The 24,816-nt window shown below is 40.4% G+C and overlaps 2 protein-coding genes across 4 annotated transcripts; one reads left to right on the top strand and one right to left on the bottom strand.

The window, feature by feature from the left end:
• Positions 1-12: 12 nt before the first annotated feature.
• LOC135516968 (nucleotide sugar transporter SLC35D2-like) lies at positions 13-8,919 on the top strand. Its single transcript, XM_064941026.1, has 13 exons — positions 13-242; positions 2,202-2,235; positions 2,310-2,396; positions 2,790-2,857; positions 4,356-4,427; positions 4,529-4,597; positions 4,808-4,910; positions 5,265-5,357; positions 5,495-5,562; positions 7,343-7,421; positions 7,533-7,615; positions 7,803-7,855; positions 8,173-8,919. The coding sequence occupies exons 1-13, from the start codon at positions 46-48 to the stop codon at positions 8,181-8,183; spliced, it is 1,017 nt and encodes a 338-aa protein (XP_064797098.1). The 5' UTR covers positions 13-45; the 3' UTR covers positions 8,184-8,919.
• LOC135516946 (mesoderm induction early response protein 1-like) lies at positions 8,750-23,224 on the bottom strand. 3 transcript variants are annotated; one of them, XM_064941008.1, is made up of 13 exons: positions 23,163-23,224; positions 22,243-22,267; positions 20,298-20,437; positions 19,756-19,947; positions 18,139-18,271; positions 17,758-17,819; positions 17,558-17,630; positions 17,268-17,419; positions 15,193-15,274; positions 14,848-14,942; positions 14,355-14,482; positions 10,741-10,871; positions 8,750-10,616 (listed from the first exon to the last, which is right to left on the bottom strand). In XM_064941008.1, exons 1-13 carry the CDS (start codon positions 23,169-23,171, stop codon positions 10,261-10,263), a joined length of 1,578 nt encoding a protein of 525 aa, XP_064797080.1. In that variant the 5' UTR covers positions 23,172-23,224; the 3' UTR covers positions 8,750-10,260. The 3 variants fall into 3 exon arrangements, with proteins under 3 accessions (XP_064797080.1, XP_064797090.1, XP_064797085.1); XM_064941018.1 differs by having other exon boundaries at positions 14,355-14,401; XM_064941013.1 differs by having other exon boundaries at positions 14,848-14,939.
• Positions 23,225-24,816: the final 1,592 nt, after the last annotated feature.

Raw genomic sequence — 24,816 nt, 5'->3', positions numbered from 1 at the left:
AAGACAACCCCTCTGACATCGTCATGACGTAGTATTTGGTGAATTATGGCGGAAGTTCGGAAACGTCAACATGTGCAAATTGAAGGGAAAACCTCGGATAAAAGCTCAGTATCCAAGAATGACAGTAAAGGGATGACGAGCGGGAGGTCAGCCGTATTCCTGAAGCTTTTCGCTGCCGGATTTTACGGTCTGAGCTCGTTTTTAATCGTTGTTGTGAACAAAAGCGTCCTCACCAATTACAGGTATGCCCACAGTAGTCTATGCATGGACAGTTGGTTGGACTTTGGACACTAATGACAGTGCTAAAAAACAGAGTGTGTTTGTTTGCTTACTTGGTCTCGGGGGTACCAACATCAATGTAGTTGAATGTTGGGTGGCATAAAGCTGTTTTACACATGCAGTCAAAAGTTTGTTTTTGTTGTATTTTCTACATTGTAGAAAATAGCAAAGACAACAAAACTATGAAATAACACATGGAATCATGTTGTAACCAAAAAAGTGTTAAACGAATCAACATTTTATTTTATATTTGAGATTCTTCATAGTAGCCACCTTGATGACAGCTTTGCACACTCTTGGCATTCTCTCTCAACCAGCTTCATGAGGTGGTCACCTGGAATACATTTCAATTAACAGGGGGTGCCTTGTTAAAAGTTAATTTGTAGAATTTCTTTCCTTCTTAATGCATTTGAGCCAATCAGTTGTGTTGTGACGAGGTATGGGTGGTATACAGAAGATAGCCCTATTTGGTGAAAGACCAAGTCCACATTATGCCAAGAACAGCTCAAATAAGCAAAGAGAAACAACAGTCCATCATTACTTTAAGACATGAAGGTCAGTCAATCTGGAACATTTCAAGGACTTTGAAAGTTTCTTCAAGTGCAGTCGCAAAAAACATAAAGCACTATGATGAAAGTGACTCTCAATGAGGACCACCACAGGAAAGGAAGCCCCAGAGTTACCTTTGCTGCACAAGATAAGTTCAGTAGAGTTACCAGCCTCAGAAATTGCAGCCCAAATAAATGCTTCAGAGTTCAAGTAACAGACACATCTCAACATCAACTGTTCAGAGGAGACTGTGTGAATCAGGCCTTCATGGTAGAATTGCTGCAAAGAAACCACTACTAAAGGACACGAATAAGAGGACTTGCTTGGGCCAAGAAACATGAGCAATGGACATTAGGCCGATGGAAATCTGTCCTTTGGGCTGATGAGTCTGGTTCATTGGTTAGATCTTTGGTTCCAACCGCTATGTCTTTGTGCGACACAGAGTAGGTGAACGGATCGCCACGTGTGGTTCCCACCATAAAACATGGAGGAGGAGTTGTGATAGTGCTTTTCTGGTGACACTGTCTGTGATTTATTTAGAATTCACGGCACACTTAACCAGCATGACTACCACAGAATTCTGCAGCAATGCGCCATCCCATCTGGTTTTCACTTAGTGGGACTATCATTTGTTTTTCAACAGGACAATGACCCAGCACACCTCCAGGCTGTGTAAGGGCTATTTGTCCAAGAAGAAGAGTGATGGAGTGCTGCAGCAGATGGCCTGGCCTCCAGAATCACCCGAACTCAACCCAATTGCGATGGTTTGGAATGAGTTGGACCGCAGAGTGAAGGAAAAGCAGCCAACAAGTGCTCATCATATTTGGGAACTCCAAGATGGTTGGAAAAACATTCCAGGTGAAGCTGGTTGAGAGAATGCCAAGAGTGTGCAAAGCTGTCATCAAGACAAAGGGTGGCTACTTTGAAGAATCTCAAATATAAATATATTTTAACACTTTTTTTAGGTTACTACATGATTCGATGTGTTATTTCATAGTTTTGTTGTCTTCACTATTATTCTACAATGTAGAAAACAGTACAAATAAATAAAAACCCTTGAATGAGTAGGTGTCCAAACTTTTGACTGGTACTTTACTTTCACAGTATTAAACATTATTGAAAGATTTTTGCTGACCACAGATGTAGAGAAACACTGACTGCTTTGAATGTCAAACTTGTCATTGTGATTATTATTTTACCCTGAATAAAATAGCTGTAATGTTTTATTGCCAAAGAACTGCCTTTATTCCTACATGGTACTATTAGTCTATGGGAATTTCCTCTGATACTGGCCATAATAGTTATGATAGGAGCCTACTTTGTCATACTGTATGCATTTGCTAAAGTCACATTTTAATAATTTTTGTTTGCAGATTCCCCTCATCAACATGTGTTGGGATCGGTCAAGTAAGTATGCGCTTCATGAGTTACATCAATTGAGTTGTATATAAAAGGTTTATTACATAACATTTTTTTCCCAGATGCTGGCTACAGTACTAGTACTAGGAGCTGCAAAGGCAATAGGTGTCATCACGTTTCCAGGTTTGGACAGGAGCATCCCAAACAAGGTGAAAGGACGATTCTTTTCTATATCAGCAGCGTACTATTACAATCTATTGTACATATACATTTTGTTGCTTACATTTCCAGATGCACCATATAACCCATCATTCAAGCTGAAGGGAGCTCAATTTTACAGTTTAAATGGCCCTTCCGTTGCTTTGACTTACATACAACCTAATGTCTAAAACAGTCATTGGTGAAAATGTCAAGTGGGCGGGACATAGCCCCAAGCTGTATTTTGTTTTCCTCACCATAGACCCTCTCAGAAGTAGATAGACAATGGATTCTCTCGGGAGTAGATTGTACACCGAGTCTTGCATCAGACAATGGAAACCGTGTGCCTGTTTCAACATGATGAACTACTGTGTCTACAGTAGACTTTTATTCTGTCTTTGCAGATGTTTCCCCTACCGCTTCTGTATGTTGGGAATCAGGTATCAGGACTTCTAGGAACCAAGCGACTCAAGTATGATGTCTTTCTTCTTCATTGACCCTGATATGGAATATTCACCATTTATGCTTCATATCATAGAAATAAAGAGTGATTCCTCACTAAATCAGGACAAAGAAGGCCATGATTTAGGGGATTTTTGCTAAATGTAACCCATAGAATAGTCGTTTGTATGCCTCCCTAGTGGCGCAGTGGTCTAAGGCACTGCATCGCAGTGGTAGTTATGCCACTAGAGATTCTGGGTTTGGGTCCAGGCTCTGTCGCAGCCGACCGCGACCGGGAGACCCATGGGGCGGCGCACAATTGGCCCAGCGTCGTCCGGGTTATGGGAGGGTTTGGCCGGCAGAGATGTCCTTGTCCCATCGGGCACTAGCGAATCCTGTGGCGGACCACGCGCAATTCATGCTGACACGGTCGCCAGGTGTACGGTGTTTCCTCCAACACATTGGTGTGGCTGGCTTCCGGGTTAAGTGGGCATTGTGTCAAGAAGCAGTGCGGCTTGGTTGGGTTGTTTTTTTGGAGGACGTACGGCTCTCGACCTTCGCCTCTCCGGAGTCCATACGGGAGTTGCAGCGATGGGACAAGACTGTAACTACCAATTGGATACCACAAAATTGGGGAGAAAAGAGGTATAAAAAACTGAAATTGTCCTTTGTAGGAAAGATTGTTGACATTTGTATCTAAAAGCATAATTGAGAAGTAATAAATACTGTATGCCGAATTTCATTAATAACATTTTGGCCTTACCGAGGCCTCCTTTAAGACTCCATAATGTTTAATTTGTAGATGCTACAAAGCAGAAATTGGTTCATATGAAGCTTTACCAATTGCTCTGTGGTATGAGTATTTTTTTGATTTCAATAGCATTTTTGTTTTGTACATTAATTTATGAATATGAAAAAATAAACATGAATATTTAAAAAAAAAAAAAAAACATTTTGGATTTGGCATATTTTTCAATATATTGCTGAACAGAATATACTCTATGGGAATATCAAAGTTCCAGAGTGGGATCTCAGCGAGTTTTATTGTTATGGCCCATTTTATACACAGACATTGGCATAGTAGGCAATCACAGCTCTCCTTTTACTTGTATCATTGCACATCCTGCTAATCACCAGCAAGAGGGTGAACATTTTGAATCCATTTTCACATTCACTCTGTGGGTAATGCTAACAAATTGGATCATAACTCTGAAAGTAGCTTTGGAACTTTGATATGCCATATTACAGAGCAGGTGTCAATGTTTGCTTTGCAGCACCTACACACTTAAAGGAGGCCTGGGTAAGACCAAAATGTCATAAATATACCAACGTAGATCAATTATTTCTGAATTATGCCGTTAGATACAATTGTCAAATATATCAACAGTACTTCCTCCGATGGACCATTCTATGGATTTAATTTAGTGAAAATCTTAATCGTGGTATTTTTAATGTTGTCCTGGTTTCATGAGGAATCACTCATAAAGAACACAGTGGTATGATTGCATGTATCCTTTATCCTCTTCCAGTTTACCCATGTTTACAGTTTTAAGAAGATTCTCTATTTTGTTAACCATGTTGGCCGAGGGGATCCTACTGAAGTAAGTTCTCTTCAAATATTAGAAACCAAAATTGGACATTTCAAAATAAGATTGCATTAGATTTTTTTCATTGGGTGAATAACATGTTTCATTCCCCACAGAAAGACATTCTCTGGGCCTATCAAGGCAACCGTGTTTGCCATGATCTTTGGAGCCTTTGTAGCTGCGAGGTAAGAATTTGACTTGTTTGCTTGCTCTTAGGGTGCCGAGGCCAGATTGCTTTAAGCGCGTCTGAACCCGGCAGGTTCAGTTTACCATTGCAAAGTCTCTAGTATGTAGTTAAACTGTTGAAAAGGGAATTGTCCCCATTTAGTGTGGAAATGCATGAAAGGAATGAACAAACAAAAAACATCTCTCATTTGGTAAAAATCTGTTTACAGCACGGATTTGGCCTTTGATCTTCAAGGCTATGTTTTCATAATGCTCAACAATGTTCTGACTGCAGCCAATGGGGCCTATGTGAAGCAGAAACTTGACTCCAAGGTAAGTGGCCAACAGTTTTTTTTGTTGTTGTTGTGAATACTTGACTTGTTCCTCTGTATTTGTATTAGAGCATAATAAAAGATGGGGAGAGGCCACCCCACTGTATATTTACAGTACAGGTACTCATGTTTTATGTTGTGTGCACCCGATTGAGACACTTCATGACTTCTGTACAGTATATCTATAAACAATGTGGTCCGGTGTGTCCACACACACATTGATATAACAACAGACTTGGACAACTCATTCCGTGTCAATTTGATACCCTCAGCCCCTTTGGGTCTCTCCATTGAAGTATTGCCATTGTGTGTTGTGTTAATGTTTTTTTTCCCACTTGTATGTATGTGTTCATAGGAGCTTGGCAAATATGGACTGCTCTATTACAACGCTTTATTTATGATCATCCCTACAGTGGCATATGCACATTTCGCCGGGGATCTACAAATGGTAAGAGGCTGTTGTTCGTGTGCGTTGCATACCATGTTTGTGTGTAACTTATGTGCTGTGAAAAACATCTACTGGCTATTGTTGTTACCCTTTTAACTGACCCCACGTTTGTGGTGTTTCTCCTGTTTCTATCCAAGGCATTGGAGTTTGAAGGGTGGTCGGACATGCTGTTTTTGTTCCAGTTTGTGCTTTCCTGTGTTATGGGGTGAGGTTATTGATATTTTCATAACATTTGGAAAGTATTCAGAACCCTTGACTTTTCCCAAATTTTGTTACATTACAGCCTTGTTTAAAAATTGCTGAAATAGTTTTCTCCTTCAATGTACATACAATATCCCATAATAACAAAGCAAAAACAGGTTTTTAGACATTTTTTGAAAATGTTTAAAAAAAGTTCCAAAAATATCACATCACAGCATTCAGACCCTTTACTTTCTTGAGGCCCCTTTGGCAGGAATTACGGCCTTGAGTCTTCTTGGGTATGACGCTAAAATCTTGGCACACCTGTATTTGGGGGGTTTCTCCCATTCTCCTCTGTAGATCCTCTCAAGCTCTGTCTGGTTGGATGGGGAGCGTCGCTGCACAGCTGTTTTCAGACCTCTCCAGAGATATTCGATTGGGTTCAAGACTGGGCTCTGGCTGGATCACTCAAGGACATTCCGAGACTTGTTCCGAAGCCACTCCTGCGTTGTCTTGGCTGTGTTTAGGGTCGTTGTCCTGTTGGAAGGTGAACCTTTGCTGTAGTTAGAGGTCCTGAGTGCTCTGGAGCAGGTTTTCATCAAGTATCTCGCTGTACTTTGCTCCGTTCATCTTTCCTTCAATCCTTACTAGTCTCCCAGTCCCTGCCGGTTTCCAGACGTGACGCTTGGCTTTCAGGCCAAAGAGTTCGATCTTGGCTTCATCAGACCAGAGAATCATGTTTCTCATGGTCTGAGAGTCCTTTAGGTGCCTTTTGGCAAACTCCAAGCGGGCTGTCGTACCTTTTTACTGAGGAATAGTTTCCATCTGGGCACTCTACCATCAAGGCCTGATTGGTGGAGTGCTACAGAGATGGTTGTCCTTCTGGAAGGTTCTCCCATCTCCACAGAGGAACTCTAGAGCTCTGTCAGTGACCATCGGGTTCTTGGTTACCTCCCTGACCAAGGCCCTTCTCCCCTGATTGCTCAGTTTAGCCGGGCGGCCAGCGAAAGGAAGTCTTGGTGGTTCCAAACTTCTTTCATGTAAGAATGATGGAGGCCACTGTGTTCTTGGGGGACCTTCAATGCTGCAGAAATGTTTTGGTACCCTTCCCCCAGATCTGTGCCTTGACACAATCCGGTCACGGAACTCTACAGACAATTCCTTTGACCTCATGGCTTGGTTTTTGCTCTGACATGGACTGTCAACTGGGGGACCTTATATAGACAGGTGTGTGTGCCTTTCCAAATCATGTCCAATCAATTGACTGTACCACACATGGACTCCAATCAAGTTGTAGAAACATATCAAGGATGATCAATGGAAACAGGATGCACCTGAGCTCAATCTCGAGTCTCATAGCAAAGGGTCTGAATATTTATGTAAATAAGGTATTTCTGTTTTTTAATACATTTCCAAAAAACTGTTTTTCGCATTCTCATTATGGGGCATTGTGTGTCGCTTGAGAATAAGGCTGTAACGTAACAGCATGTGGAAAAAGTCAACGGGTCTGAGTACTTTCTGAATGCACTGTATCCCTGGTATCAGATTTCACTGCGATAATGGTCTGGGACGAGTGATTCATTGTACAATAGTTTTAATATTGTGCATTGTAGTCTTGTTATAAGAATAATTGTTGGACAATTCAGTAGTCATAGAGTTTATTTTTTATTTTTAGAAGCCTCACAACATTTTCAACCGCAATTAGTGTCAACATTGCTTCAGAATGAAATAAGTCATGTTTAACAAAGATCATTATTATATACGGATTATTAATTCATAGCGTCTTTTGTTCTCTGTTTTGGCAGCTTTGTTTTAATGTACTCCATTGTGCTTTGCACTCAGCATAACTCTGCATTGACCACCACCATAGTGGGCTGTATTAAAGTGAGCCATCACTGTTGTTTCTTTATCACTACAACACTACATTTACAGCATTTACGTAGTTCTACACTGTCCTGACTAAAGTATTGACTGCTGTTTTACTTCTTTCCACAGAATATTTTAGTCACTTATCTTGGTATGGTCTTTGGCGGAGACTATATTTTCACCTGGGTCAACTTCATTGGATTAAACATCAGGTAAATGAACGTTCTTCGTTCGGCTTAATTCTGAAAGTACGGACCTTCTCTTTTCTACTTCCGACTCTTGCTACTGACAGGTCTCTGCCCCATATACTGAAGTGTGATGTTTTTTTTCTCCTTATGTCATTGACTGAAGAGATGCCGTGAGAGTTTAATTTGAGCATCCTTCTCTTTGTCTCCCTAGCATTGCTGGCAGTCTGGTGTACTCCTACATCACATTCACAGATGAACAATCAAGTAAGCAAAGTGAAAAGATTAGCCAGGAAAATTAGATTAGAAATCGTGTGTGTGAAAACAAATGGACTTGGTATTGTTGTTCATTTTTGACAGATGTTTTATTTTCTTCTCCAAATGGTACTGTTATGTAAAGTATGTTCGATTTAAAAACAGCTGTTCAACTTTCCCATTGGCTGATACTTGGCATAGCAAAAAGGCCTGTGCTGGAAATCCTAGATTTGGTCCATAGTTAATGCTATTCTATTTATATGGCCATATTAATATTCATAATTTCACATTATGGACATTTCTGAAACGTTTCTTTGTCATTTCAACAGAAAAACCTTAATGGGGGTGCCAGTGGAAGGTTGGAGCTGAACTTTGTAAGACGTATGTGTATGTTGGACATTTATTTACCTTTGGCCACTATTTCAACATATTCTTAATCATCATCAGCAAGACTGAATCAGTGTTATTGAAGATTTGTGCCTAATCAACTAAATGCAGTAACTATGGCTGGAATTCAATAAGACTCATAGTACTGTAAATGTTTTTTCCTCTTGAGCCAACATCTACAGTGTTTAGCATGAATGCTATCTCTTCTGGGAAATTGCATTTTGTCGGTTCTGCAATGTGCCTCTGATTCTCGACCTGTTTATTCAAAAATGTTTTTGCGAACCTAATTTCTAAGCAAAGCGCTTTTCCTTTTTTTTTTTTTTACTATGTTCAACATTGTACAGTCCAACATTTTAAACCTCATGTTGGTTACATGCACATTTGAAATATTGCTAGGTTTAATTTCCTGTCACACTGATAAAAAATGTATGAAAACTCCCCCACATAATTCAAATCAATTTATCATTAAAGTGCCTATTTTGCAGTTAGGCCACAGTAAAATCATGAAATAACAGGTCACCAGTCTGAATACATTTATTAAATATAGCCACCGTTGTCACAGCCAGTCTTGGTATACACTTCACTTTAATTCATGTTGTCAGGAAAACATACTTTAATCAACAATTTTGTTTTACCATTTGTGAATGTAGACCAAAGGCTACTGTAACAAAATAAAGTTCTCAAAACAATGTCTTGTTATTAAGAAGCCTCCACTGGAACTAAATGGAGGTCCTTCACATTTGAAGATTACAGTCAAGTTCTTCAATTACAATTTGTAACGAGCCATCATGAAACTTTGCAGGTAATGGCAGGTGAGAAGAAACATTACTGGTACCAGTCTCCGGTTTCAAAAAGCATCACTGCACATCTCTCATTAACATGGAGTCATTGTCAAACATCTTCTTGCTGCAAAAAAATGTCAATGCACCAGGTGAAAAAAATGGGCCTGGGAAATAAGAATGACTACTTTAAAACAGCTCTGCTCGGAGCAACAAGGAGAGACCATAAAACAGACAGATTAGACAGTTATCAAAAAGTATAATTGTACAACAAATCTATACAAACTTTACACGTGTACTTACTGTCTAAAAATCAAAACATGAAAGCCTAAGAAAATAAAAATAAAGCGTTCAAACCAATGCGTTCCACAGGACATCACTGATGTCAGACGCTTTACACAAACAAACCTCGGGACAGACACTCCTATTGGTTCATTTCTTGCAATTAAAAAATATCCATGGTTACGGCATATGGGGGATCAAGTTTCAAATAAGCAATGGTGTCGTTCAGCAGTGTTGCGTTAACCACTCAATATCAACAAAAAGAAAATAAAGGATGAAAGTGCAACAGTGTGCCTGCAACAGCGCCAATCTGCCTGCTTATCTATTGCCCTGTCGAAGACCTAGAACCCTCTACATAGAACCCCTTCGATTTCCTGGTTTCAAATGGCTAGGACAGCAAATACCCATCAATCATAATACATTTCTTTTTTAAAAATATAAATATATTTCACGTAAAAAAATATCACAGCTGATTTTTATTCTAATACAAATAGGAAAAAAGCACTGAGCGTACAAATTTGAGATCGGTCTCTCCAAAAAAGGGAATAAGGAGAATGAGTAGAAGAATCAGTATGAAGTATTATGTGGTGGAAGTAATAGTAGGTAGGAGTTCAGGAACTGTGGTACTTTGGATGTGTGGAGCGTTGGAGGTTTTGCTGGATGGGGGACGAGGCAGGGCTCTATGTTGTGCCCCTTTACAATCAGGCCGCTGCCCTCCCTCCGTTTGCTGGTGTGGCCCAGCTGGGTTTGTTGGTTAGTACGGGTCGTATTCATTAGCCACTAAACGGACGAAAACAGATGGAAGGAAACAGGGGTTGACTACCTGAACTTGTCCAATAAGAAACGCTAGTTTTTGTTTTTCGTTGCTAAATGTTTTGCTTCCGTGTGCACTAATTAATACGACCATGGTTTTTAAAGGTTTGGTTCTGTGCCCTTTGACCTCTGAGAAGGGGTCGTCGTCATCTATCATCAGTCCTCCTGCTGGAGTGTCGTCGATGTTCTGGAGGGTTCCGGCTCCCCCTGTTCCAGTGACTCCACCTCCGTCCGGCACCTCTTGGCCGGCCTGTCATAGAGGAGCGCGTCTTCATCGTAGTGACCGTCGGCACGGTGGGGCTCCAGGGAGCCGTTCCTGTTGTGGCTGGGCACAACGGCCGCCGCCTCGCAGTCGTTGGAGTCATTGTCCGAGGCGGTGGGAGCAGGGAAAGTGTCCAGACAGGGGTGGTTGTCAGTGGGCCTGTTGGACTGGGCGGGTTCTGCTTTGACTTCATTCGCCACCGTGGACGATTGAGAACCTTCTCCAGAGCCAGAGTTATGACTCACTACACCTATTGGAGGAAAGATAAGAGTGAGCTGCTGACGTCATGAATTATGTAGGGTCTTCACAAGAATTCACATATGTTCTGTCGTTTTAACAGCATTTCATGTTCCCTGAGTATATTTCTCCCTTACCGTTGTGGCTGCTGCTGCCGTCCTCCCTCTCAGAGTGGCTGGTGCTACTGTTTGAGGTGGTGGGAGGGGGCGAGGCCGCCCGACTGGAAGTGACACTCTCCGTCTCGTCTAGCAGCCGGTCCATGTAGTCCCTGAGACACATGGGGTAGACAACCAACCACACAATCAGCATCAACTTCAGCCTACCAGCATAGCACATATCAGCTCAGCATTATAGTGTTAAAAGGATATTTGATTAATACCCCTAGAACAGTGTCAACAGTAGGTATGGTTCACAAAACAAAGGTTATCACACATTTTGAATATGTATTAGTGACATGGAACATCCATTCATGACAAGTTACATTTAATTGAATATGGGTATTTCTCTGAACTAGGGTACCAGTGAGGATTTCGCACCCCTTAACTTATTCCACATTTTGTTGTGATTTTGTCATCACTGGCCTAAACACAATACCCCATGTCAAAGTGGAATTATGTTTTTTGAATTTTTTTTACAAATAAAAAAATACGCTGAAATGTCTTGAGTCAATAAGTACTCAACCCCTTTGTTGTGGTGAGCCTAAATAAGTTCACGGGTAAAAACGAACATAAACATGATTTTTGAATGACTACCCCAGACATACAGATAATTAATTGTAAGGTCCCTCTGTAGAGCAGTGAATTTCAAACGGATTCCACCACAAAAACCAGGGAGGTTTTCCAATGCCTCGCTAAAAAGGGCAACTATTGGTAGATGGGGAAAGATGGGGAAAAAAGCAGACAATGAATATCCCTTCGAGCCTGGTGAAGTTATTAATTACACTTTGGGTGGTGTATCAATACACCGTGTCACTACAAAGATACAGGCTTTCTTCCTAACTCTGTTGCCAGAGAGGAAGGAAACTGCTCAGGGATTTCACCATGAGGCCAATGGTGACTTTGAAACAGTTAAAGTTTAATTGCTGTGATATACTAACCTAAAATAACAGAATGAAAAGAAGGAAGCCTGTACAGCCTTAAATCAACTCTGGACCTTGAAGCCAGTTCCACTGCATTTTTTTTATTGTTGAAAAAGTGTTGAATACACCTGCTTTACAAAATACAAATACAAATATTCCAGACAAGGCACTAAAGTAATATTGGGAAAAATCCAATTACACACATTACTGAGTACCACTCTCCATATTTTCAAGCATAGTGGTGGCAGCATCATGTTATGGTTATGCTTGTAATCATTAAGGACTGGGGGGTTTTTCAGGATAAAAAACAAACGGAATGGATCTAAGCACAGGCAACATCCTCGAGGAAAACCTGGTTCAGTCTGCTTTCCACCAGACACTGGGAGATGAATTCATCTTTCAGTAGGACAATAACCTCAAATACAAGGCCAAATCTACACTGGAGTTGCTTACCAAGACAGTGAATGTTCTTGAGTGACAGAGTTACAGCTTTGACTTCAGTCTACTTGAAAATCTATGGCAAGACCTGAAAATTGTAGTCTAGCAATGATCAACAACCAATTTGACGGAGCTTGTACAATTTTGAAAAGAATAAGTGGGCAAATGTTGAACAATCTAGGTGTGCAAAGCTCTTAACAAGAGACTTACCCAGAAAGTCTCACAGCTGTATTCGCTGCCAAAGGTGTTTCTACTAAGCATTGACTCAGGGGTGTGAAAATGAGATCTGTATTTCATTTTCAATACATTTGCAAAAATTCCTAAAAACATGTTTTCACTTTGTCATTATGGGGTACTTTGTGTAGATGCGAGAAAATCAATTTTGAGTTCAGGCTGTAACAACATGCACTGTAAAGGGGAAACATCTATATTAAACACAATTCACAAATTCATTTAAAACCAAAATCGTGTGACAAAACTGTTTTCTGTCCTTGCATTTATGGCAGAATAAGTTATTGTTATATAATATATTAAGCATCAATCGGTTAAATTAGACATTGAACTTAAACCCTGTAAGAACCCTGGACCTAGTTGTCAGACAGCTTTTTGTATAGCGATCTCAGAAATCCAGTGTAACTACGTAACGCTTCGTGTCTCATGTTACGGGGTGAACATTTCTGAATGACAGTCAAGTGACGAACAGTTGTTGTGATAGCGCACGCAAAATGCAACAACACAGCCCAAGTGCTGGAAAAAAAGGTGTTCGCAAGGACTGTCAAGAATATTTGTCTAATTTGTTACGTCGGTGAAGACCGTGGCGCCTGGATACACGTTGGATCTAATATCTCTAGCAAATTGATGTTCATCTGTTGTAGTCTGCTTGATTTACAACCGGGTCTCGTTGTATTGAACAGAGAAAGTATGAAGGGAATAAGGTCATGTTTTCCCTTTTTGTTTTTGTGCCTCGGATTGGACACCCAAGTCTCCTGGGTGCAACTGTGTAGGATAGACTATTGCGCAACACCCAACGCTATTCCTATAAATTATTCAGGGTATAATGACAAATGACAGCCTAGTAGTGGCCTACTTCACAATATGATCTGGTAATTAAATAACACGACAAATAAATGTTGGATTCCATGTTACACCTGCAATTTTAAACAATACAAGTCGCTTGAAGTAGTCTACTTGAATTCAGAAATGCAAGTACTGGAATAGGCCTACCTTGAAAATCAGACATTTCCTCAATTTCGTGCTTGAAAAGTCATAAATTATAAATTCTCATGCTCCCTTATAATTATCTGTGATTTCATTTTTGATCCGTCTTTGTGGACGCTTTCATTTGTTTCCCGCCACTTTCCTTGAAAGGTTTCGCACTACTCCGTTGCGTTAAAAGCATGTAAGGTTATAATTAGGACGACAACATCTAATGCTGGCTTCAACTTCGCCTTCCATACAGATCCTTCTATTACAAAAGGTTGCTAGATTTTGGTCGCTTTCTCATTATAAAAACAGCGAAAGTGAGATTAATGCTGCCGCTATTCATGGTTTATTGTGTGTGCCTGCGTCGGCCACAGGAAGATCGCCACGCATGCATCCAATCTATTTAGTCAGGCAAGTCCATATTAGTCTCACATATTTTAGAACGTAATAATCATTTGAAAATCAATGCATTGGCAATGCCTAAAAAAAATCAGTTATTCTTAAAGTGGTAATGGCCTTTTTGAGGGGGGGGGGGTTCTCTATTAGGCCCTATATGTACAATTGTATAACATTGAGGTCCTTAAATTACCATTAAGTGATTGAAGTCCCTGAAAGTCCTTGAGTTTGACTTGCCAATGTCTGTATGAACCCTGCTTAAAGGATGTATAGTCCTAGGCCTATGTTGGAAAGGTGGAGTTATGGGCTAATTCGCATATTGTTCTCAACTTGCCTACCTGGTTAAATAAAATAAAATACATATATTGCTCTAAATTCATGTAGAACTGCGTACAAATATTTTTTCATTTTGTTTCAACCCGTTTTGAAATGGTGATCCTAATGTCACACATTGGCCCCATTATTTATAGAAAGACCCATATACTCTCTTCGTTATATGTTTAAAATACATCTCAAATCAGGGAAGTAAAAATCTATAATATATTGAATAACGTAACAAATTTGTTGACAAATCAAATATATTTAAAACATTCGGGAAAGCATTTGAAAAGTACTTAGTCTGGTGAAAATACTTACGTGACCCCAGGGTGAAGGTTGTATTTCCTTTTCCCCAGCCTGGTTTGCTGTGCAAAGAAATCATAACGCTCAGACTTCTTCCACATGTAATAAAAGGCCACACATTCTCCTACTGACCTAGTTCTCACCTGAAAAATGTAATATCAGCAGACAACGAGATAGCCATTATTACCATCGCCTTTCAGAGATGGACTCAATTCAATTTCAACTCCCCAGTCAAGTCTATGATGGATGAGTCGAAATGCAATTTGTGAATTGAAAAAAAAAAAAAAAACATGAAAAGGTAGGAGTAGCTTTTCAATTCATAAACTGATTTTCGATTCCTTTGAATGAGGTTCAAATGGAATTGACCCCAACCCTGATTGCTTTAAAAAAACACATATGCAACTCTCAAATCAACATGAAGATTAGTATTATTCTTAATGTCAATATACTTTTCAATCAAACACTGTAGCAAATATAACAGGATATCTCTAAGATAAACATAGTTTACCTTGTTGGCTTGTATGGAATTAAAGTCTTTCCCATAAGCTTTTAGTCCTTGCTCAAAATATCGACACTCTTCTTCTGTCCACACAGACAGCTCTTCTGTGACAGAGGGAAAGAGTTAACACCATGACAACTGCCGCGTTCAAATAAAATATCACAAAAACCATGAAAATGTTACAGGTCCCAGGCGTAGGATGCTATGAACAAGACACAAGTAACCCAAGGAAAGCCTTTATCATCAAAATACTTCAATAAGCCATACATGCCTGGTGAGATAATTACGAGAAAATATGACAGATATTTGACTGAAATCAAGAGAAAGTTCAAATAATTTCACTGCTGGTCTTACCTCTAGCTGCCTTCACATTAAACTTCAGTCTTCTTAAAGCTTCCTCTGTGTCAAATTCACACCTGACCAACTCATAAAGCGCCTGTGGAAAAACAACATTGTAAAGAAGACGGTTACAGACAATAGTGCATACTGAAGTCTTTATGGTAATGTTGCTTGTTGAGTACAGTTGAAGTCGGAAGTTTACATACACCTTAGCCAAATACATTTAAAAACTCAGTTTTTCACAAGTCCATACATTTAATCCTAGTAAAAATGCCCTGTTTTAGATCAGTTAGGATTACCACTTTATTTTAAGAATGTGAAATATCAGAATAATAGTAGAGAGAATGATTTCTTTCAGCTTTTATTTATTTCATCACATTCCCAGTGGGTCAGATTAGTATTTGGTAGCATTGCATTTAAATTGTTTAACTTGGGATAAACGTTTTGGCTAGCCTTCCACAAGCTTCCCACAATAATAATAATATAATAATATATCCCATTTAGCAGACGCTTTTGTCCAAAGCGACTTACAAGTCGGCTGGGGCCACTACTTTTACATATGGGTGGTCCCAGCGGGAATCGAACCCACGACGCTTGGCGTTGCAAGCGCCATGCTCTACCGACTGAGCCACACAGGACCCAATAAGTTGGGTGAATTTTGGCCCATTCCTCCTGACAGAGTTGGTGTAACTGAGTCAGATTTGTAGGCCTCCTTGCTCGCACAAGCTTTATCCATTATGCCAACACATTTTCTATAGCATTGAGGTCAGGGCTTTGTGATGGCCACTCCAATACCTTGACTTTGTTGTCCTTAAGTCATTTTGCCACAACTTTGGAAGTATGCTTGGGGTCATTGTCCATTTGGAAGACCTATTTGCGACCAAGCTTTAACTTTAACTGATGTCTTGAGATGTTGCTTCAATAAAGCCACATCATTTTCCTTCCTCATCATCATGCCATCTATTTTGTGAAGTGCACCAGTTCCTCCTGCAGCAAAGCACCCCCACAACATGATGCTGCCACGCCCATGCTTGATGGTTGGGATGGTGTTCTTCGGCTTGCAAGCCTCTCCCTTTTCCTCCAAACATAATGGTCATTATGGCCAAACAGTTCTATTTGTGTTTCATCAGACCAGAGGACATTTCTCCAAAAAGTACGAGCTTTGTCCCCATGTGCAGTTGCAAACCGCAATCTGTCTTTTTTATGGGGGTTTTGGAATAGTGGCTTCTTCCTTGCCGAGAGGCCTTTCAGGTTATGTCGATACAGAACTCGTTTTACTGTGGATATAGAAACTTTTGTACTTATTTCCTCCAGCATCTTTACAAGGTACTTTGTTGTTGTTCCGGGATTGATTTGCACTTTTCGCACCAAAGAACGTTCTTCTCTAGGACACAGAGCACGTCTCCTTCCTGAGCGGAATGACGGCTGTGTGGTCCCATGGTGTTTATACTTGTGTACTATTGTACAGATGAACGTGGTACCTTCAGGCGTTTGGAAATTGCTTCCAAGGATGAACCAGACTTGTTGAGGTCTACAAAAAAAATTTCTGAGGTCTTGGCTGATTTCTTTTGATCATGATGTCACGCAAAGAGGCACAGAGTTTGAAGTTAGGCCTTGAAATACATCCACAGGTACACCTCCAATTGACTCAAATTATGTCAATTAGCCTATCAGAAGCATCTAAAGCCATGGCATTGCTTTCTGGAATTTTCCAAGCTGTTTAAAAGGCACAGTCAACTTAGGTTATGTAAACTTCTGACCCACTGGAATTGTGATACAGTGAATTACAAGTTAAATAATCTGTATGTAAACAATTGTTGGAAAAATTACTTGTGTCATGCACAATAATTAGATGTCCTAAACGACTTGCCAAAACTATAGTTTGTTAACAAGAAATGTGTGGAGTGGTTGAAAAAATTGTTTTAATGACTCCAACTTAAGTATGTAAACTTCCGACTTCAACTGTAGGTGGCATAAGGTTTTGGAACAGTGAAATGTGAAGGCTTAAACTTTTCCAATAAACAAAGTTTTCCGTTGCGAATCGTTTTTCTTTGGTGTGCCAGTCGGCTCGACTGTGGTGGTCTTCATACCTGCTCATTGTCTTTGATATGGGATCCCTCAGGGATGGCATCCACTCCCTTCTCCTCTCCTGTTCGTTTTGACGCCTCCGTCAAAAACTCCAGAACCTTGCCCTCGGGAAGGAACTCAGGGTCCCATAAAAGCTGGTCATCATTTTCATATACTGGCACGAGTGAACAAAGAGAGAGGGGCAGAAAGAGAGAAGGAAAAAAATAATTTTGCTTCCCATTTACCTCTGTGATTGGAAGATATTTCACTTGAACTCAATTAGTGCATTGTAATTGCAAACATAACGCCTTACCTTTCTCATTGTCTTTATATTTACAAAGGCCAGAGGGCGTTTCAGCCTGATACATGGAACCAACCATGATTTCCTGTCCAGGTCAAACAAACATTGTTTAGTTTCACGAATCGAAAGTGTGCTTCAAATTAATAAAATTTCTTTAAGGTTAGAACTACCATATCTAACGAATGATTAAACAATAATAAAAATATATTTACCTTTTTCCAATCATCAGAAGGGACATAATCTTCATCTTCTGATTCTTCCTCTGCATCATTATCTGAAACAAGATTTGGCATTTTGACTCTTTTTTACTAGCTAGGTTTCCATCCGAATTGGCGACAGAATTTCACGCGAACATTCTAAAATCCGCATAAACATTATGCGCCTTTTCCCATCAAGGCCTGTTGCAGATAAAATGTTTATCCTACACGTACTTTACTCACATAAAAAGGTTGGACGGAAACCCGGTTACTGAGACATATTAGTTCTCATTTTGAACCACTGGGTTAAAACACATAGAACAAGATCTCACAAACTATCCAACACAAGAATAAAAAATAAAAAACGTTGCTCGTGATGGAAGTAAAGGTGCATACTTTCTAAGTACTTGAGCTTCTGTGATCCACGTATCAGCTCTGCCGTGCAGTGGGATTTGATGGAGCGCGTGTGACCCTCGTTGGACAACTGGTTCTCGTTCCCCAGTCCCGAAGAGATCTTCACCCTCTCGGTCTGAACACACACACATCACGGAGTTACACACAGATTAGTCACCAGTGGTGCATTGCAGTCAAAAATGCCCCTGTGAAATAACAAAATTGCCATTCATTCATAGAAACATTGGAATCAGCATCAAAGCTGCCTAGATGCATCTGTTATATAATAATATATGCCATTTAGCAGTCATGCGTGCATGTTTTAAGTATGATCAGCATTTTAAATACCATAAGCAGATTTGTAACTATACTGAACAGAAATATAAACGCATTTCAAAGATTTTACTGACTTACAGTTCATATAACAAAACCAGTAATTTGAAATAAATTCACATGGCCCCAAGATATGGATTTTATGACTGGGAATACAGATATTCATCTGTTGGTCACATATACCTTAAAAAAATAATAGAAGTGTGAATCAGAAAACCAGTCAGTATTTGGTGACCACCATTTGCCTCATGCAGCATGACACATGTCCTTCGCATAGAGTTGATCAGGCTGTTGATTGTGGCCTGTGGAGTGTTGTCTCACTCTTCAATGGCTGTACAAAGTTGCTGGCTATTGGTGGGAACTGGAACACGCTGTCGTACACATCAATCCAGAGCATCCCAAACATGCTTAACGGGTGACATGTCTGGTGAGTACACAGGCCATGGAAGAATTGGGACATTTTCAGCCACTTGGAATTGTGTACAGATTCTTACGACATGGGTCCATGCATTATCATGCTGAAACATGAGGTGGTGGCGACTGATGAATGGCACGACAATGGGCCTCAGAATCTCGTACCAGTAACTCTGCGCATTAAAATTTCCATCGATTAAATGCAATTGTGTTTGTTGTCCGTAGCTTATGTCTGCCCATACCATAACCCCACCACCACCACTTCACAACGTTGAGGCCGGTTGGACGTACTGCCAAATTCTCTAAAACGATGTTGCAGGTGGCCTATGGTTGTGAAATTAACAGTCAATGCTCTGGCAACAGGTCTGGTGGACATTCCTGCAGTCAGCATGCCAATTACACACTCCCTCAAAACATGAGACATCTGTGGCATTGTATTGTGACAAAACTGCATATTTTAACGTCGCCTTTTATTGTCCTGAGCACAAGGTGAACCTGTGTAATGATCATGCTGTTTAATCAGCTTCTTGATGTGCCCCCCCGTCAGGTCGATGGATTATCTTGGCAAAAGAAAAATGCTCACTAACAAAGTAGTAAACAAATTGTGCACAACATTTTTTGTGCATATGGAAAATGTCCGGGATCTTTTATTTCAGCCAATGAAACATGGGACTAACACTTTACATGATGCGTTTATATTTTTTTTCAGTGTCGTATACATTTCTGACTAAGTATGTACACTTCGTTGGCTACAGAATATGTAGTATTGATTTATAACATTCAAATTAGTGCAATAAGGTGCAAACAAGCATTCCTTCTTTATGAGTATGTTGATTGCTTTCCCTGTTATTTCAGGAGATTTATGGCACCCACCTTACTCCTCTTCAGCTCACCAGTACTTCTACTGCTTTCATCATTGTCCAGCTCCTCTTCCTCCTCCTCTTCTTCATCATCCTCTAACTCGTCATCCTCTAGGTCTTCCTCATCTTCTTCCTCTCCATCTGCAGGGGAACCACCGCCGTATCCGTACATACTCAACAACTCATGGATGGGCATCTCTCCCTCCTATGGCACAAATGGAACAACAAAAACAACTTTTGTTGCACATACAGACTAGCTAGCTTCACATTATCAATATGTGAGTGTTGCCTTCTGACATAAATCACTGGTATAACGTTACAATAATAGGGGTCAAATAGTCTATATCTATAACTAAAAGGTTACTGTTCCCAGGGTTGTATTCATTAGAGCATTCACTGTAGCAAAACGTTCTGCAACGTAAAAAACAAGTGTTTCTTATTGGACAAGTTTGGGTAGTCCCTCCCTGTTTCAGTCCATCTTCTTCCGATCAGTGCCTAATGAATAGGACCCTGGATAACTTTCAAACCACAAGAAGAAATTACGTTGAGACGCACCCGTGCAAGGTCATCAATCTCATTGCTGAAGTTGGTCTCTCCCTCGAGCATCTCCTCCTCTTCCAGTGTGCGTTCGTCATCAAAGTCGTGAACGAGCATATCTGCTGAAGGATCAAACTCATAGTCGTCTGCTGAACCTCCTAAGAAAAAACACACCGGGAAACTGAGGAGATACTTGATAAAGTGCTACATGATTTATAACAAACAATATTATGACATAAGCTAGGTTTCCAATTGGTGACAGATTTTCAGGCAAATATTTTAAAAGTCGCATAAAGAAAATATGCACGCACATTTTCCCACCATTGGTGCGTTTCCACCAAATGGACATTCTGCAGATAAAAATCTGCTAAATGTATATTTTCATATACTGATTAAAAAGCTAAAGTTCAATGCGTTTCCATCGCATTTTCAACTCCACCGATAGTTTAGCCACAAACTGTTGCGGTAAATAGCAAATGTGCTTACTCTGGTCTTGGCATGTGCACTCTAGGCAACAGCTCGCCGATACAGTGCAGGTAGGCTAGTCTACATGAGATTGTTATGGCTAAGAGCGAGAATATTTTTCATTATCAAATGGCAGTCAAGCATCGATCATGTCAACAGAATAAGAACCTCAATATTTATTGGAAAGGAGCATCAAGCTCATCACCTTGCACTTTCACCAGCCTGAGAAGTTCATAACTTGTTTCATCTGTAGCCTAATAAACTGTATGGTTTCTTTCCCGATTCGTAGTGGGAGGACCACACACCATATCATTGTTTGACTCCAAGGTTCCAACGCCTATTCTCGCAAAATACATTTTACTGACACAAAAAGATCCCACCACGTCGAATGGACAAATTATCTGTCAGTATTTATTAAAATTGTACAGAAACTTCCTGCTTCTATCAGGGGTTCCTAAACTGCATCAATCAGGCCCCTCTTCCAGCATTGGGGAACATCTCTCACCACCTCCGTACGCCACATCTATTTCTATGGGCACAAGCACTGTTCATGACACAAACCGGAGGACCTTCCAGAGGGTGGTGTGGTCTGCCCAACACATTACCGGGGGCACACTGCCTGCCCTCCAGGACGCCTACAGCACCGGACATCACAGCAAGGCCAAAACGATTATCAAGAACATCAACCACCTGAGCCACAGCCTGTTCACCCCACTCTCATCCAGAAGGCCATGACAGGTGCATCAAAGCTGGGACTGAGAAACTGAAAAACAGCTTCTATCGCAAGGCCATCAGATTGTTAAATAGCAGTCTGATGGCCTTCCACCTTAAAGGCTGCTGCCCTATGTACATAGACATGGAATCACTGGCCACTTTAAAAACGGAACACTAGTTACTTTAATAATGTTTACATACTGCTTTACTCATTTCATATGTATATACTGTATTCTAGTCAATGACACACCGACATTGCTCACCCAAATATTTCTTAATTTCATTTTTTTTGCTTTTAGATGTGTGTATTGTTGTGAATTGTTAGATACTACTGCACTGTTGGGAGCTAGGAACACAAGCATTTCGCTACACCCACGATAACATCTGCTAAATATATGTTTGTGACCAATAAAAAAAATGGAAGCTGTTCACACCCCTATTGTTGGCAGCCCCTCGTGCGCCCCACAGTTTGGGACCCACTGATTCATCACTGCTGTCATGATTATTATTTATATGGTATGACTTTACTTGCATAAAAACAGTGGATCGAAATGTGGTTAGCGTGGTGTGTTCAGCACAATTTTACTTCAAATCAAATGTATTTATAAAGCCCTTCTTACATCAGCTGATATCTCAAAGTGCTGTACAGAAACCCAGCCTAAAACCCCAAACAGCAAGCAATGCAGGTGTAGAAGCACGCATGTTAATGATTTAATGAGGGATTAAAATGAACAATTCAATGAGCATACACCTTTCTCTCAGTTGTAAATACAACAATATTTACCTGGGCTCGTACTCCCAACGGAGGGCTAAAACACAAAACAAAATTAATCACAACCAGATACACATTACGGTTGATGCCAAAACATGTAGCTGTAACTTTGCTATACGGTTCAGAGATACTGTCAGTTAATTATGCTGTTTTCTGGATGAGGTCAAGATCGTCTCCAGGCAACCTAGGCCTGAACAAAAACATGAATATGAACTACCTACAATACAGCAAACTGATCATCAGTCTGGGTAGTGGATGGAAGTGGAAGTCAAACTAAAAGCGCGCCTGAAACTTATGCCTGGCTCCTTGTTGGCCAACGCCAAGGTAGAATAGACATTACTGTAGCTAACGTTAGCTGGTACTAGCACGGAGAGAACTCTGATCAGGCCATAATTGAAACAAGTCATATCATCAATTTCAGGAGATGGCTAAAGTCGTTTTTGATAAACAAGTGGGTTGTTCTCACAATATAGACACATAGGTATGAATGATTAGCTAGCTAACGTTAGCTATTTGCTAGCCTCTGCCTCAGCTAACTTTAGCTAGCTAAGTTAGTTATTCAAATAGTTAGCCACATAGCTTCGTTTTCGATATGCAGAATACCACCAGGTCAAAAAAATACAATAGCACTCTAAATATTAAATTCTATATTTTCGAGTGGGTAACGTTAACGCTAGCAGTCTGCCAACTTTAGCTAGATAGCTTAGCATAGCTACGAAGCTAGCCAGCATCGCTAAACTGAAGTTTGAAAAATACAACTTATGGAAACGCGATAAGTTTAACATTTAAAAATGTATATCTCTTCTCCGTATTTTTAGGACATATTTTTTGCTTCTCATTTGGGAAGTGCACCCGCCAGAATCAACTCTATAAATAAAAATAAATTAAAACATTTTTATTATCCCGGATATTTATTAGAGTTTCCTTCCTACCTCCGCCATGTTTGAAATCCTTTAGGGTTACATTGGGGGTCAGCAACTTCCCGGATTGACTTGCCCCGCCCATACACATATTTCCCTACAACTCGGTCAGGGCTCGAAAGGGTACAGCGTTTGTCAAATTGTTGTCCAAAGTTATTTTGGGGGGCATTTTAGCTCAGTCTAATCCTCTTCCTATCCTAACCTAATGATTATAACCTGCTTCGTTAATTATAATAACCTGCTACGAAAATCTGACGAAAAGTGTAACCCATCTAATCAAAACCCTACAACTCAGAGGGCTATATATCAGACGAAGAGGACAGGAGTAGCCCAATTTGACGGAAAATCTGTCTCCCTCCAGCAGGTGCCGTTTTTTCGCCCACCAAGCAAGGAGTTTCTGTATGGAGGTCAATGAGTTTCGAATTTGGCCAGCATGAATGTCTTATTTGCTCTGTGACGTTTATTTTATCCATAGAAGTTCCATAATGCTTAAGTTTTTATGAGTGTACTGATATAAGTAGAACACGTGACATCCCGGCAACTTTGAGAAAAAACACTATATCAGAGTTGTCTCAAGATGGCTATGCATATTCATGAAATTTGGCTGATAGCGTAGCATCTCTTTCAAATATTCCAAAAAAGATTACAATAAGGGATCATCAATGAGGGGTTATGTATTATATGGGCTGCAGGTAGCCTAGTGGCTACCGTACCTTGTCAGCATATCCATTATCTTTGGCTATATTTAACCATTATTGTCTGGTTTCCCCTAGATAACACAGCCACAAAGTCAAAATGGCAAAATTATAGAAAAGAAAAATGTGCTTTTTGTGTTAATTTAAGGTTAGGGTTAGGCATAAGGTTTTGCCTGACGACTCAAATGGAATTCTTCCACTGCTCTATCGTTCGCTACATACTTCAGTCTGACTGACATCATTGAAGTCATTTGAGGGGTGCTGTACAAAACAGTCATCAGCGATTGTGTCAGCTCTATCCATCAGAGTATCAAAAAGTCAATGATCAAAACGCTTCTTTACCCACGTGTGTTCTGGCTCTGGCCCAACCCATCAGTTTCTGGGCTCAATCAGAGAGTCTAGGATGTATTTCCATTTTTAAAATCATTGGAAGGTATTCAGGTCCAGACTCATTGAGGAGAAGAAACTGACGTCCATGGCTGTGGCATAGCCTTTGGCCAGAGCAAGGAGTTTGGGTAGCCAGGCAACATAAGGTTTGCAGTTTGGTTAAAGTGGCACTACAGTCTTCTTTTGACATCATTTAATGCCCCCCCCCCACACACACACACACATTCTAAAATTGCATTTTTGTCCCCCCCCCCCAGTTTTATTATTGCACTGTGATATGAAACACGGCACCGATGTGCTTTAGGACCATGCAGACGGCTCAGAGCGGTTTGGTAGGCTGTTATCAGGATTTAGACGGCTGGATTTAGGACTGCATGGATACCACAGAGCGTGCGGACAGGCTGGCTGTGTGAAGGAAAGCTTCTGAAAGGCAAGGGTATAGGACCAGTACAGGCGAGATTAACAGAGGCAGCTGCTGTCTGTGTCTGTTGTGCTTTTTCTCCAAGTTGTAAAAGCAAGCAAAGCAGAAACGGTCTATTCTTCAGTTGACTGATCTAACTGGCAAGGTACAGTGGCTTGCAAAA

This window comes from Oncorhynchus masou, chromosome 3 (genome assembly GCF_036934945.1).
Source record: "Oncorhynchus masou masou isolate Uvic2021 chromosome 3, UVic_Omas_1.1, whole genome shotgun sequence".
NCBI classification, from domain to species: domain Eukaryota; kingdom Metazoa; phylum Chordata; class Actinopteri; order Salmoniformes; family Salmonidae; genus Oncorhynchus; species Oncorhynchus masou.
This window is presented reverse-complemented; position numbering and strand designations above follow the sequence as displayed.

Bases quoted from the DNA above. Each gene is read 5' to 3' on its own strand.
- LOC135516968 (XM_064941026.1), top strand. From the start codon at position 46: ATGGCGGAAGTTCGGAAACGTCAACATGTGCAAATTGAAGGGAAAACC. The intron at 4,428-4,528 runs GTAAGTTCTCTT...CATTCCCCACAG, and splicing joins GCCGAGGGGATCCTACTGAA to AAAGACATTCTCTGGGCCTA. The intron at 7,616-7,802 runs GTAAATGAACGT...TTGTCTCCCTAG, and splicing joins TTCATTGGATTAAACATCAG to CATTGCTGGCAGTCTGGTGT.
- LOC135516946 (XM_064941008.1), bottom strand. The intron at 20,438-22,242 runs GTAAATATTGTT...GTTTTTTCTTAG, and splicing joins CGTTGGGAGTACGAGCCCAG to GAGGTTCAGCAGACGACTAT. The intron at 18,272-19,755 runs GTGGGTGCCATA...GTGTGTGTTCAG, and splicing joins GTGAGCTGAAGAGGAGTAAG to ACCGAGAGGGTGAAGATCTC.